The sequence below is a fragment of the Globicephala melas genome, chromosome 14, assembly GCF_963455315.2.
Source record: "Globicephala melas chromosome 14, mGloMel1.2, whole genome shotgun sequence".
Classification (NCBI taxonomy): Eukaryota; Metazoa; Chordata; class Mammalia; order Artiodactyla; family Delphinidae; genus Globicephala; species Globicephala melas.
This window is the reverse complement of record NC_083327.1, coordinates 31,041,764-31,057,253: the sequence shown is the minus strand read 5'-3', so window position 1 is coordinate 31,057,253 and position 15,490 is coordinate 31,041,764. Positions and strand designations below refer to the sequence as shown.

At 40.7% G+C, this 15,490-nt stretch overlaps 2 protein-coding genes across 8 annotated transcripts in view; one reads left to right on the top strand and one right to left on the bottom strand.

Moving 5' to 3' along the window:
* Positions 1-1,919: 1,919 nt before the first annotated feature.
* LOC115867005 (thiosulfate sulfurtransferase/rhodanese-like domain-containing protein 3) lies at positions 1,920-7,761 on the bottom strand. The gene is made up of 4 exons (XM_030882979.2): positions 7,607-7,761; positions 4,160-4,333; positions 3,904-4,063; positions 1,920-3,608 (listed from the first exon to the last, which is right to left on the bottom strand). The coding sequence occupies exons 1-4, from the start codon at positions 7,677-7,679 to the stop codon at positions 3,539-3,541; spliced, it is 477 nt and encodes a 158-aa protein (XP_030738839.1). The 5' UTR covers positions 7,680-7,761; the 3' UTR covers positions 1,920-3,538.
* USP45 (ubiquitin specific peptidase 45) overlaps positions 7,680-15,490 on the top strand; it is a 68,785-nt gene continuing 60,974 nt past the window's right edge. For 4 of the 7 annotated variants that reach the window (XM_060283895.1, XM_060283892.1, XM_060283898.1 and 1 more), the window contains exon 1: positions 11,688-11,732. The gene's annotated coding sequence lies outside the window, so the exon portion shown is untranslated. Of the gene's footprint in view, positions 7,857-11,687; positions 11,733-13,396; positions 13,498-15,490 lie in introns of those variants that run through there. The other 3 variants (XM_060283897.2, XM_060283894.2, XM_060283893.1) reach the window with 3 other exon arrangements.

The window sequence follows — 15,490 nt, the reverse complement described above, 5'->3', positions numbered from 1 at the left end:
TGGATAAGTATTAAAGCCTTCATAGTTTATCAAGTGGGTAATTAATTTCAAATGGTTTATAACCAGACTTTTACAGTTCTGCTTCCTTGTGGATAGTATCACATAAGCTGGAAAGAGAGATTATAAAGTCAGTACCAATGACAGAAGTAGGTCTCCTAGGCTTATGAAATAAGAAAAAAAAGCTCTCCTCAGGTCTGAAGGAATTAAGATTGGGCTTGGGTTGGAAGGGCAGAGTGATTATATATTATAATCATTGACTTCACCCTAATTTTTCCTTTAAGCTTACCTATATTTCTAAAAAAATTTTATTTTGAAAATACATATGCCTAGTAGTTTTATTTTCAACCTCTTATTTAAGTAGAAAATTCAACACAACATATACAAGAGTAGATAAAATATTGTAATGAACCTCCATATACCTGTCACTCAACTTTAACAATTATCGACACATGGCCAATTTCATCTAAACTCCCACCACTTCCTCCAACATGCATATTATTTTGAAGCAAATACAAGATATCATTTTGTCCATAATTATTTCAGTATGTAATCCTAAGAGATAATGGCTCTTTAAAAAACAAAACAAAACAAAACCCCCAAAAAACCCAATAGAAGTCTTACTGTACCCAAAAGAGTTAGTCAAAATAATTTTGTAATATCAAATATCCAGTGTTTACATTTTCAGTTATCTCAATATCATAAATGTTATTAAATAATTCTACGTAGGATCTAAATAAAGACCACACATGCAATTCATTGATAAATCTTTTAAAATTCATGGATTTCTCCCTTATTTCATTTAAAAAATTCCCCATTTTGGTTTGCTTGTCCACTAAGAATTTCCCACCATATGTATTTTGCTGAGTGTATCCTTGAGGTGCTACTTAACATGTTCTTTTCTTCTCTGTATTTCTATAAATTGGTAATTGAATGCAAAAGCTTGATCAGGTTCAGGCTCAAATTTTTTTTTTTCCATTATAGACTACTGTATAAAGTATCTCCTATCAGGAGGCATATAATGGCTGGTTGTCTCTTTCTGTGATTTAGCAGCCATTGATGATGTGTGTTCTTTCTAAACATCAAATATTACCACAGGCTGCACTGTCCAGTGAGATAGCCACTAGCCACACGTGGCTATGGAACACTAAAAATGTGGCTAGTCTGAATTGAAATGTGCTATAAATGTAAAAACACACACTGGATTTCAATACTTGGTACAAAACAAAAGAATGTAAAATATCTAATTTGTTTATATTGATTACATGTTTTAAATGATGATTTTTTAGATACATAGGACTAAATAAAACACTATTCAAATTAATTTCACCTATTTTACTTAAGTGTAAGAAACCTAAAAATCACATACTGGCTTGCATCATAATTCTTTTGGACAGTGTTGCTATAAGACATAAGGGAGATGTTAGGTCCCAGTCCCATTTTCCCTGCTTCTTATTCCTGCTCCCCAGAGCAACTATTAGTCGTTTCTCTGCTGTTGTGTTACTTCCACACTTCCAAGTAACAAGCTTATAATTATAGCATTTATTGAGCACTTATTATGTGACAAGTATATTCCAAGCTCTCTACATTATGAAGTCATTTAATTCTCAGAACAATCATTTCAGAGATGAGGAAACTCAGGAACAGAAGGTTAAGTAACTTACCCAGTCACAAGTAAGTGACAAGAGCTTGGATTAGAATCTTATTAAAACCTGGGCATCTGGGCTGCAGGTCCCAGGCTCTTAAACACTTTACTGTACTCCTCTTCTGCTTACCCTCCAGTTTCCTTTTTTTTGCTTTTGCTTTTTTTTTTTTTTTTTACTTGTAAATATTATCTCTTAACTTCCTACTCTGGAAGATGAAGATTTTACTTTCTCACACACCTGCTCTCCACTTCCAGCTCCCACCCCCTCCCCGCCCCCAAACTTGTTCTACCCTGGGACTTATACTCCCATCATCCTCCCAATTTAATTGCATAATTTTTGTTAAACTCATATTCAGTATATATTACATATACATAGATAATGTTGTGTTCTTTAGTATTTTCTTTCTTTTAGAATATTTTTTGTCTTTCTGGAAAAGCCTGGTGTGTTTCCCCAGACTCTATACCCTGGTGTATTTACCTGTTCCTGGTTGGGCCCAGTACTTCAATGGTGGTTCACTGTCTATAGCTTTTCTTCTCTGTGAGCTTGTGGCTCTTCAGATCCTCACTTCCTTAATATATATGCCCTACTAATATTTGTTTATATAAATATATAAATAAAATTTGTTTAAAGGCATGAAAGAATTACAAAGACAGCGAGGATTTGAAGAGTCATGATCCTGGGAGAAGGAAAGCTGTAGAGGATGAACCAACATTGAAAAGTGTGTGTGTGTGTGTGTGTGTGTGTGTGTGTGTGTGTCTGTGTCTGTGTCTGTGTCTGTATTATGTGTATTTTCCAGCTTTTCTAGTTCTTGTAGGGAGTTTGCTAGAAACTAGACTGACATATCAGAAATAGAAGTTCAAGGTGATAATATCACATACCTACCACAGATTCTCCAATGGCTTAAGTCATTTAGGACAAAACCAAGTCCTTATAGTTTACTTGCCAGGCCTTACATGTTCTGAATGACTGTATAAATGAGAGTAAAAACAGATGGGTCTGAAGAGACATGAATGGAAGAAAGCACAAATTTGTTTTACCACTCACCAGTGCACTAGTGTACTAACAAGTGTAGGACTTAACATTCCAAAGAAATATACTTATGCTAGTGGGAGTCATTTGCATTTAAACTTTTCTTCTATTTTCATTATTTTTAATTGAGATGTAATTACAGATAACGTATAGTTTTAAAGTGTTCAATGAGTTTTGGTAAATGTATATACCTAAGTACCAACACCTCAATCAAGATATAGAGCACTTCCATCACCCTAGAAATTTTCCTCCTTGATTTTCCTGTTAATTTCCTTCCTTCAACAGAAGCAACCACTGTTCTGATTACTTTCCCCATAGGTCATATTACTTTTTTAAACTGCAAATTATATCACTACCATGCTGGTCACAGTGCCATAAGTCTTTGGATATTGCTAATGTTGTATTTTCATTGTTCATATTTCACCTACTTTTCTGCACCCCAGATTCTTGGTGTTTTAAGGTTAAGTCTTAATTGACTGGTCTAGTTCATAGCCTCTTTGAAGAGTATAGGCACTATATTAACAGAAGTGGTCACACATTATGATTAGGTAATACAAGTAACCAGGTCTTTTGGAATACTATTGAACTATACTAAACTATTTAAAAATTAATTTTTAGAATCCCAACCCTTATGTTTCCATGGCAAGTCACATACATTATAGCAAGCCTCATTAGCCTTTGGAAGTAGGCAGGGGGAAGTGGTATTCCCAATTTATAGATGAGAAAAAGATTCAACAAATAATTGACTTACACAAAGTCCCCTTCCCATTAACCAGTGGTTCCAGGGCTACATTTTGATTCTTTTGCTTATTCCACTATCCTAGGCTGCACGTACACAAGGAAAGGGCCTGCTTGTATGCCAAAATTCAATTTCCTTGTTTCTTCGAAAATTCATAGGTTGCCCATTCCTTCCATCCTCCAGCATAGTGTTGAGCACTAAAAACATACATCAAATAATTAGTTCTCCTGCTTTACAGCACAAGGTTCACAGGAACTTTAGAGATAAGAAATTTAGAGATTTAGAGATGCAATGGCTTCTCACCATACTATTTAGACTTTGAGCCTATTTGAAAGATTGTAGGATGAAAAGTAGAGACTCAGTCTATAAGAGTCTATCCTGCCATTGCTAACATAGTAATCATAAGAAATTCTTCAGTAGGCCAATAAAAATATACCCATGAAATACTGCAATACATACTCTTAAACCCATTTTTATCCTTCATCTACACACCTGTTAAAGCCCAGAGATATTGCTGTGTCCATAGCTTTCTTGCTTCTCACTCCAGCTAAACAAGAAAACACTAGACTGTCAGATTTGGATGGCTTTACTTCATTGTACTTCTCTTTGAAGTCTTTTGGGTTCATCTGTAGAGCTTCATCTACGTTATCCACTGAAAGAAAATGTTACGAATTTTGATTAAATTTTAGATACAGTCAGTTACTGGATATATATTTCTAATGAATCAGTTAAGACACATGTCACTTACATGGTATATTGACAGACCCGGGGATTTTTCCATACTCAAGAATTTCCCATGGTTCTCTAACATCAATTAACATAATTTTTTTGGACTTCAAGAGGTTTTTAAGTTCCATATAAGTGACATCTTTACAAATAGCAGTACAAAAATTGTTGCAGCTTCCTTTTAGTGACTTCAAACCTGGAAAGAATAAAATAATTTAGGTACTTTCAAAATGACATCTCTATTAATATCTGGAAAGAGTAGGTCAAAGGAATTTTCCCCATTGTGCCGGTCAGCTAACCATATTGATCTTTTGACCTTACTAAACTGTATAATCAATGTATATATTTTGCATACAGCCTGACTGAACAGTATAAGATGCAGCCCTATCCTCCTGCCCTGCATACTTATGGCTGGTCTTGGGCCACCTCCAATATTCTACTCTCTCCAAGCCCTTTAATTGGAGGGAGAGTTTATAAATACACATTCAAAATTTGGTAACTGAATTTTGCAAATAGTTTGTAAATCTTACCCTAATCTAAGTTTTTCCTGTATAGTAGAGTCATATTAAACCGACGTTTAACTTTCTCTAATTCAGCAAGGAGTGGGGCGGGGGGGAGGTGTGGAGAACAGGAAGAGTAATCAGTAAGACTGGATTTCCTGCCTTTCCACTTGGTAAGCAAAAGCCTGAAGCAAGCATGGTCCCTTTAAAAAAAAAAAATTTATTTATTTATTTGGCTGCACCGGGTCTTAGTTGTGGCAGGCGGGATCTTCATTGCCACCTGCGGGATCTTCACTGTGGCATGCAGAATCTTTTTTTAGTTGTGGCACGTGGGATCTTTGTTACAGCATGCGGGATCTTTAGTTGCGGTATGTGGGATCTAGTTCCCTGACCAGGGATCAAACCCAGGCCCCCTGCGTTGGGAGCGCGGAGTCTTAGCCACTGGACCACCAGGGAAGTCCCAAGCATGGTCCCTTGATGAGTCTCAGTTCCCCCAAGCCTCTCACGGTATGAGTCTGTACTCCACACTAATTATTTAAAGCTATAGTGTGTGTGTGTTTTTGTACAACATGGCTTCCACTTGTAAATTAACCACTTCATCTGATGCTCAACCAAAGAAACAGTGGACTGCTCCTACAGTGAAGAAGAACTGGCTGTTGGAAACACTGAGAGATGATGTGTGGTTCTCTTGAGGGATTTTCAAGAGTAATACACGCTATACCTAATTTTCACTTTTTGAGCTTAAACTTTGAATAAACTCCAATTTTGCTGTTTCCACACTGGTAGATCCAACCTCACCTGGTTACTCCCTACAGCCTACATTACAGGATTCACAGTCCAAGCTTCTTAGTACGTTCTATAATGTCCTTCAACCCCCCCCCACCCCTTACCAATATAACTTACCAAACCTCCTCCTCATTGCTTCTCTGCCCCAATTATCCTACCCTCCAGCAACATAAAAAGTATACATGTGCTCTAATCTCATTTTTATAGTGGAAAGAGCAGGAATTTTAGAGTCAGATAAACCTAGGTTCAAATCCTGGCTTGCCCACTTGGCTCTGTGACCCTGGGCAGATTACTTAAACTCTCTGGTACTTAGCTTCTTATTTGTAAAATCGAATAATATTATTTAACCTTTTAGAGTTGCTGTGAGGTTTAAATACTCTATACAGTGCACAATAAATATCTATTTTCACATTTCCTTCATGATTTATGGACATTGTTCCCTCTGAAGGGAATACATTTCTCTAAGTCTCATACTCTAAGTCTCTTTTATGACCCTGTTAAATGTCACTTGTCACCTCCCCTTTGATACAACAATTCCACTTCTAGGTATCTATTCTTGTAAAATACTTGTACATATGCACAAAGAAGCATGTACAATGATAATTATTGAGAACTTTTTATAATAGCAAAAAACTTGGAAACCAAAATATCCATCAATAAGGGACTAGTTAAATAAACTGTGGTAATTCATAGTAGGGGATATATGCAGTGGTTAAAAGAGTTATATGTGCTGCCATAGAAAGCTTCTGAATACCTAGGTGAGAAAAAAAATTACAGAAAAGCAAGCACAGTGTAGCTCACATTATATATAGATATCTATAGTATATAGTATATATATATATCTATGGTGTATAGTATATATACAGAGAGATAGATACTATAGATATCCATATATATACTAATCTATTATATATATTAACACACATAGTATTTTCATGTGTACATATATTTATGTATACTCATATCTGGGGAGAGTGCATAAAGGGGACTCATGCTGTGCTTTATTGTTTGTTTTAATATAATGAGAATATAATCATGTATTACAAGTAGAATTTTTTAAATGAAACAGGCACCTTTTCTCTAACACCTTCTCCAACTCAGTCCTTTCCATTGCAGTCTCATTCGACTGGGCTGTGTGTGGTGATGGTTTGTGTGTGTCTAACCCCAAAATGGTGAAGTAAACTGTATCCCCAGCAGGACGTCTGGCAGATTAGGAGTTCAATAAATGATATGCTGATTAAAGGTAAAACCAAATAACAGAATTTGCAGGAATGACACCTCTTCAACTACAGAGGCTGTACCAAGAGTTAAAATGGAATAACTGGGGCGGGGCGGGGCGGGGAGAAAATGTTACGCTGGGGCCCCTGTATCTTTATCCACAAAGGTTGTTGCTAAAGGAGAGGCAGCACGTAAAGCAAAGAGAAGGGACTGGAGGCCTGCTCTGGGTTCTAGACCCACCTCCTCCACTGACCACCTTCGCTTCTCTGGCTTCTGTGTCGCCAGCTGTAAAATTAGGGGTGGTACTATTACAGCCCTAACGTGGCAACCGTAGGTTTCATAAGCCCATGAGTGCTGCCCTCTAGTGGGTCACAAGTATAACTCGCAAGACTGGGCTCCTCATTGCAACTCTCCCCGGCAGGAACTGGCCACTGAGCTCACTTCTCTGAGTCGCGAACTGACCTTCATTGCTCAGTCAAGCACCCATACATTTATAACTGCCTTCCCACGCGAGCTCCCTGGAGCAACGTTTGCCCCTCTCCCTCTCCGTGCGTACCCCGAGAGCAACCCCAGTAGCCCGGAATCTGAAGGAACAAGAACTGCAAGTGGGTGTTACATTCCCAGGTGCCAAGTGTACTGGGTCTGACTTTTTTTTTTTTTTTTTTTTTTTGCGGTACGCGGGCCTCTCACTGCTGTGGCCTCTCCCGCTGCGGAGCACAGGCTCAGCGGCCATGGCTCACGGGCCCAGCCGCTCCGCGGCATGTGGGATCTTCCCAGACCGGGGCACAAACCCGTGTCCCCTGAATCGGCAGGCGCACTCTCAACCACTGCGCCACCAGGGAAGCCCTGGGTCTGACTTTTAACTGGAAGCCTTTAAAAAAGAAGCGATCACCCTCACCAACGCCATCCCTTCTCAGGGGCCCGAGGTTAGGCGTTCTCCCTTTCCCCGGGAACCCCGAGCTCACCCCAGAGCGCAGTCTCTGCGGACCCGAGGATCGCCAGGCGCCCACTCAAGTGCAATAGGTGCAGCAGCCTCATCTCCGGATCGAGCCTCGGGGCTACTAACCACTTCCTCCTCCTGGTCCTCCTCCTCCTCCCGCCGCCCGGCGAACCGCGCCGGGCTCTCGAGCGCCCTCCAGCCAGGCTCCGGCCGAACCGGGTAGTGCCACTAGGAGTAATCGCGGACGGAAACGTGCCCTGCTGTAAAACTGCCTGGTAAGAAACTAAGGGTTGGGTTTGCTTTTTTGTTTATGATTATTATCTTTTTAAGGAGAGACAAAGTTTAAAAGTGGAAAGAGAATATAACAAAGATAGTATTTAAATATATAAAGTAAATAAATTTCTCCAATTTACTTCATAACAGGATTCTCATGCATTGAATTAAAGCAAAGCACATGTGCACTTTTCTAAGAATTGCTCTTCACTCCCATAGCTGGTTCAACTGATGTCAGTATTAATCTCATGCTGTCATCTTTTCCCCACAACATGATGATATTTGAGTATATTTGATGATAACTCAGAGTCAGGTCCAACTAATTTATAAAATGTGTTCGTTTCCAATTGCTACTATACCACAAACTTATTGACTTAAAACAACACAAATTTATTACGTACAGTTTTGAAGGTCAGAAGTCACTAGGCTAAAATTAAGGTGTCAGCAAGCCTGTGTTCCTTCTGAAGGCTGTAGGGGAGAATTTCTGTACTTAAACTTTTCCATCTAGGAGAGGCTGCCTGCATTCCTTGGCTATTGGTCCATTTCCCCATCTTCAAAGCCAACAGTTTGGCATCTTCAGATCTCTAATTCCGACCTCTGCTTGTGCTGTCACATCCTCTTCTCTTCCTCTCACCCTTCTGCCTCCCTTTCATAAGGACCTTTGTGATTACACTGGGACCACTGGGATAATCCTGATTTAATCATATGCACAAAATCCTTTTGCCATGTAAGGTAACATATTCATAGGTTCCAGGAATTAGAACACCTTGGTGTGTGGTTGTGGAGGGAGCATATTCAGCCTACAGCATATAAAGTTTCTTATTACCTTGTTTTTACTTTATTCTCAACTTGGTTCATTACCTTATTTTTAATTTATTCTCAATTTGGTTCCCAAGGATAATGAAAGCCATATTTAACTGCAAATGGATTCACAGTGAAATTTTTTAAAATTAGTTTCCAAATGGCATTATTAAAGTATGTGTTCAAGGAATAATTTCATTAAGCATGCACTTTTAAATTATTCAGCTTTCAATAATTTAATAATAAAATGACTTCAGATTTCTACACCAATGACAACATTTACAGTTATGTTTTCCAAGTCATTTGAAGTAACCATAGTCTCTGTGTAATCTACTTTGTGGATTGACTTTGAACTAAGATGTCACTAAATATTGTAGATTCATGTACTCTCTGTGGCATCCACATCATAAACCACAGGTAGTATGGACACAGATATGGAAACAATGTACTTGGCCTCAATGAATCACATTTAATCTAATTTACACTTTTGCAAGAGCACATATTACTAAACAATTCTTTTCAAGTGTTCATGACTGATTATTTGAGAAATATTTTTCTGTAGGATTTCTTTTTCTGAAAAGATGAATGTGTCCTCCTATAACTAGCACAGTGCCAAACTTGGTTTATTAAAGAGGGCTTAGAGCAGAAAGATCTTGTCAAACAGGAGTACTGATCATTGCTCCTTGGACAAATGTCCAAGTTCTTCCTTCAGAGTCAGTGTGACCAAGGGAAGTAAGGCTTGAAGTGGAATGAAAGGCAGAGAAATAATGTAATGTTTTCTGGGAAAGGTCTACTAGTGATGAGTAGATATGAGTCATTAATTCTCAAACAACTCATTTTATTTTTCACCACAATGCAAGTGAAAGACAATTGGAAAGGAGAGGATTTTTAAGTGACTTGGGATTTTTCCCATTTCTTTCTAAATCCACATCAAGCCCGCAGATTTTAGACAAATCAAATGAAGAATTAGGAAATGTATTGCCTTTCATGCAACGTTTTTTCCAAAAGTTTATCAAAACTTGAACATTTTTTTTTAAATTTATTTATTTAATTTATTTATTTTTGGCTGTGTTGGGTCTTTGTTGCTGCGCACGGGCTTTCTCTAGTTGTGGCGAGTGGGGGCTACTGTTCGTTGGGGTGCGTGGGCTTCTCATTGTGTTGGCTTCTCTTGTTGCAGAGCACGGGCTCTAGGCACGCGGGCTTAGTAGTTGTGGCTCGCGGGCTCTAGAGCACAGGCTCAGTAGTTGTGGCGCACGGGCTTAGTTGCTCCGCAGCATGTGGGATCTTCCCGGACCAGGGCTCGAACCCGTGTTCCCTGCATTGGCAGGCGGATTCTTAATCACTGTGCAACCAGGGAAGCCCTTGAGCATCTGTTGACTCAGCATTTTCACCGCCAATAGTTTATCTACTGAAAATATCTGCACAAGTAGGCAAAGATAAATGTACATTAACAGGGGACTGATTGGGAAAAAATGATACATCCATTCACTGGAGTTCTAAGCAACAAGTAAAAAGAATGAGGCTGGTGTGGAGATATGTCCAAGATATACGATCAAGTGAAAAAAAATCAAGTTGTAGAATAGAAAATAGACCGTAATTTAACCTGTGTTCTCTTTTAACAAATGGTAATCATATAAAAATGTAGTACAAAGGCATATTGTATGTGCAAAGACAATTCCTGAAACTATACACAAGAAACAGAAAATAGAGAAGAGGAAATGTTACCTCTGAGGAAAGCAAATGGGAATGAGGGAAGGAGGAAAAGGTGAGGAACTTTATGTGAAACTTTCATGTATTACTTTTATAATAAAGAATGTATCTTTTAAAATACACGATAAAACTTAATATATGTATAGCCTATAGCTTAGCAAAGTATTCCATACATTTTCAGACAGAACAATGACGGTAAAATTAAGATACTTAACATTATTTGAAATGTATACAGAGCTGACCTTAAGCACATTTATATTTCTATTTGATGTTTTGTCATAATGTCTTTGCAATAGCACTAAAAATATACTTACTAGGTACCATTTAAAAATAATTTCCTTCCTTTGAAGAATCCATCAAATAGGAATCCAAGGCTCTTTCCATAAGGCCACACCTGTCCCCTGGCTGAAGAATTGTGAAAGATTACAAGAATCGTAGAATTTATCTGTAACTAGTGTTGATGTCTGCAATATCATTCAAACAAAGTATTTTTCAACCAATTACTTTTACTAAACATATGCAAAGTGCAAACCAGTTTAACGGGTAATCGAGCTTCGAAGAGGTCTAGGTATAGGTCAGGAAATTTTCTAATAAAGAAGTGAAGGAATTCCCTGGTGGTGCAGTGGTTACGAATCCACCTGCCAATGCAGGGGACACAGGCTCAAGCCCTGGTCCGGGAAGATCCCACATGACGGGGAACAACTAAGCCCGTGTGCCACAACTACTGAGCCTGTGCTCTAGAGCCCGAGCTCCGCAACAAGAGAAGCCACCGCCATGAGAAGCCCGTGCACCACAAGGAAGAGTAGTCCCCACTCGCCACAACTAGAGAAAGCCGGAGCGCAGCAATGAAGACCCAATGCAGCCAAAAATAAATAAATAAAAATAAATTTAAAAAAATTTTTAAAAAAGTGAGAACGACAGGTAAGACAACAATAATGAGAAAAAACAAGAAAATATATGATGTCTGATGTGATTTTATTGCACAGAAGAATGTGACGGCGAGAAGTCGGAGGCTGTCCGGGCACGCTGTCCAGCAACAAGTGGGACTTAATCCTGACTCCAAGAACACCTCAGCTGCGCGAACTCCAGGCCACTATCAGGATCCAATTAACAGCCCACTTAACATTTTTCTAAGATTAGCCGGGGCCTACCTAGACCTGCAAACTTACAGGACGCAGGCGCGACGCGAGTCGGCCCCTCCCCGTCCACGCCCAACTCCGGGTGCGCGGCCACGCGAGGGGCGGCCCCAACCGCCCACCCACCGAACGTGGGGGCGGGCACACGAGGCCCCGCCCCTGCCAGCGGGAGGGGCGGACGTGCAGGCGCAGTCTCTTCCGATTGTAGAGGCGGCCGCCGGGCCTGGCAGGGTGAGTTGGGGCTCGGTGCTGGGGTCGCCGCAGTTTCTCCGTCTTCGTTTCCACAACCCCGGGCCCTTGTGGCTTGACTGGCCTGGGAAAGAACGCCCCCCGCCCCTCCCACGTTCCCTCGCCTTCCCGATCCTTGGGGGCTCCAGGCGATCACCGAGGGCCGCGTGAGCGTGGCCGGGCTGGCCGGGTGTCCGGGCTGCGGCGGGAGGAGCCGGCGAGGTGGGGCGGGAGAGGAGCCGCCTCACCTTGACCAGGGTCGCGACGACCCAGCACCCTTCTGGCCTCCTTTCCGCGCTCATCCTCACGGCGCATTTTCTCTTCAGAAACTTGGGATGTTTTTGTTAGAGACCAGAGGACGAGTCTTACCGCGGGTGTCTGGCAGCATCGTGTAGTATTAGGAACCCTGGAGATGGACTGCCTGGGTCCAAATCTCCATCCACAGCTTACTGGCTCCTGGCTTCTGCAAGTCACCTAACTACTGTGTGTCTCAGTTTCAAGTATAAAATGGGAGAAATAATAGTAACCTATCTCATAAGGTGGTTGGTGGTTGGGAGGATGAAGTGGGTTAGTATCTCTTCAGTGCTGAGAACCGAGTGCGATGCACAAAAAAGTATGTAAGTGCTGGTCATCTTTTTGAGCTTCTAAAAAGAGAGTTTTGTCTCTTTCTTCCTTTCCCCGGCATCCACGCCGAAAATAATCGCCCAAGGGTAGGGAAAAAAAGATTTTTTTCTTTTTTGAGAATATGGGCTTTTGTATGCACGGCCTTTTAAAAAAATTAAACATTTGTAAACAGTTGCACATCCTACATTAAAGAAAAGACAGGTGTGGGTAAACGCGGAAGTTGAAAACGAAAGTTTTGTTTGGGAAACCACGTGAGAAAAATGGCCAGAATTTATTTGTGCTGAAAACACTTAACATAGCGTGCCTGAGACTGCTGTCCTTAGAAAGGTTAGCGCTTGCTTGGCATCTGGGAACAACATGTTTTATGTTGTAGGGTACGGTTTATGCAGAAGTTTCTAGCCCCCTAAAAATCTGCACCAGTGAGTCTGTAATGGGCTTCCCTGAGCAGAAACGTTTCATAGACATTACTGGATTTTACTTATTGGGGGAAGAGTGTGGTGACCCCTCTTGGGAGGGAGAGAACGATAAGGAAACCTGCACTTGGATTCCTCTAGACTTCACCTGTGTCTTTTTCATTATGATCAAGCTGTACGTCCATACTACATTGCTGTAATAAGTGTTAGCCATGAATACAACTATATGCTGGGTTTTGTGAGTCCTTATAGTAAATCTCCAAATGAGAGGGTGGTCTCGGAACTCCCCAAACACAATATTGATGATAGACAGTATTTGAAGCTCCAATAATTGGACTTTAATTTTGTCTCTTTTTGCCTGAATGGGGAATTGAAGAAGAAAGCTATACAGATAAGTCACTGCTAAATAGTGGGTTACCATCCAAAATGGCTCTGTATGTTTAGACATGTACATGTGTCAGAAAAATCACTGGAAATTGACTCTACATTGCCAAGTTAAGTATGAGTCAGTGTTTTTGAAAAAAGGCATAGGTGTTTTATAGATTCTAGGTCAGCTACCTGGTTCTTTTGGTTATTCTGCCAGTATTAGCTATGTGTTAATGCTCATCTTTATCAAGAGTTTACCTGTGCAGGGGGTGTAAAAATATGACCAATTTCTCATGGGCCATTTTTCTTGGATTCTCTTAGTTACACCTATCTCTTTCCAAGACATCAAGTTAAAAGAGTTGGAGGTAAGTTTGTAAATTGGGGGGTAGAAAGATCCGATTTGCTATTTGATTACATCTCTTTTCTCTCAATCAAGTAGAAGACCAGATGATAATTTGGAGGAGTAGGGAGAGGAGGAGTTGGAGGTTTGGGAGAGTGAAAAAGATTTCAGAAGGCTGTGTGAGGAGTATATAAGTGAGTTGGCCAGAAGGTGTAGTAGATAATGGGGTGTCTTGATCCGTTTGTGGTCATGATTATGAATTTAGTGGACCCAATCTCCTTTCTTACAAGACTTTCTCCAGCCTGATTGGATGCATTCATGGAGAAAGTGGTTAATTGGATTTGTCTAGGATTGGGGTTCTGTTAGAGGGGTGGTGTGGTAAGTCATTAAGGCTGTGCACACATATTCTGTTCTTTCTGGGTACATGTTAAGGTTGTACTCTTTGTACACTACCCCCCGTGCCCCTCCCCCTTTTGTCTGTTTGAAGCTAAGTGTGGCCATATGACTTGCTTTGGCCAGTAAAATACACTTGCAAGTGAAACTTTAAGAACCAGCACTCGATTTGCCACTTCCCTTTCTCCCTTCCCTGCTACAGTGAGCATGGAAGCACTTGTTGAGATGCAGCCTCTTGTCAGCCTGGGCACTAAAGGAGTATTGGAGTGGCTGATGGAAGCAAGCCGGCAAAACTTGAAGTTGTGATCAGAGAACAGAATACTTGAATTAGTGATTTTGCAAGGTGGAACTGTAGGGATAAGTGGATGTGGCAGTCTGGAGGGTGAAGGCAGTCAGAAATGAAGTGGTCAAGGAACTTGGAGACCTTCTGCATCTCTGTAACCCCTAAGGCCTTAATTTATTGCAGCCTTGTTCAATAGTGATGATCCTTGGACTTAAGGAAATGGCTCTTAAAATAGTAAACTCAAAAGCTTCCTTATGTGGAACATAGTATGACTAAATCAGGATTCAGAATTTGTTATTGAATTGAAAGATTCTTCCACCTTGATCAATGAAAGCAAATAAACAACCACAAAAATTACAGTATAGCTTAGCCATGGAGTAGCATGGTATTAGGTAGGATTTAGGATATAGTGGTTTTAAAAAATGCATTAACTTGTATCTAAAATCTTTAGAATTAACTTTGAGTTTTTAAGAAATAGAAGGGATTTCTTTTTTTTTTTTTTTTGCGGTACGCGGGCCTCTCACTGTTGTGGCCTCTCCCGTTGCGGAGCACAGGCTCCGGACGCGCAGGCTCAGCGGCCATGGCTCACGGGCCCAGCCACTCCGCGGCATGTGGGATCTTCCCGGACCGGGGCACGAACCTGTGTCCCCTGCATCGGCAGGCGGACTCTCAACCACTGCGCCACCAGGGAAGCCCGCTAGAAGGGATTTCTTAAAAATATATTTAGAGGAGCTTCCCTGGTGTCACGTGGTTAAGAATCCGCCTGCCGATGCAGGGGACACAGATTTGAGCCCTGATCCGGGAAGATCCCACATGCCGCGGAGCATGGAGCAACTAAGCCCATGCGCCACAACTACTGAACCTGCACTCTAGAGCCAGTGTGCCACAAATACTGAGCCCGTGTGCCACAACTACTGAAGCCCATATGCTTAGAGCCCGTGCTCCACAAGAGAAGCCACCGCAATGAGAAACCCGCACACTGCAACAAAGAGTAGCCCCCACTCGCCACAACTAGAGAAAGCCTGCGCGCAGCAACAAAGACCCATCGCAGCCAAAAAAAAGTTTTCCTTGTGATAAACCATAATGGAAAAGAATATATATATATACACACACATATATATATACATATATATATATATATATATGTCTCTGAATCACTTTGCTATCCACATTTTAACAAGATCTCCAGTTTGACTCACATACTGGCCTGATTTCTTAAAAAAAGCCAGTGTCTTAGGAAAGTAAGACAGTATTAGTTCTCCATTTCTTATGGGAAGAACAGTTGTAGATTAAAAGATACTAACTGACATAACCAGTACAAAGTGCAAACCTTGATTAAATC

Coding starts and splice junctions, on each gene's coding strand:
- LOC115867005 (XM_030882979.2), bottom strand. CDS start 7,679: ATGAGGCTGCTGCACCTATTGCACTTGAGTGGGCGCCTGGCGATCCTC. Junction 4,064..4,159: donor CGGGTCTGTCAATATACCAT/GTAAGTGACATG, acceptor ATTTTCTTTCAG/TGGATAACGTAGATGAAGCT. Junction 3,609..3,903: donor ATATCTCTGGGCTTTAACAG/GTGTGTAGATGA, acceptor GTATGTTTTTAG/TGCTCAACACTATGCTGGAG.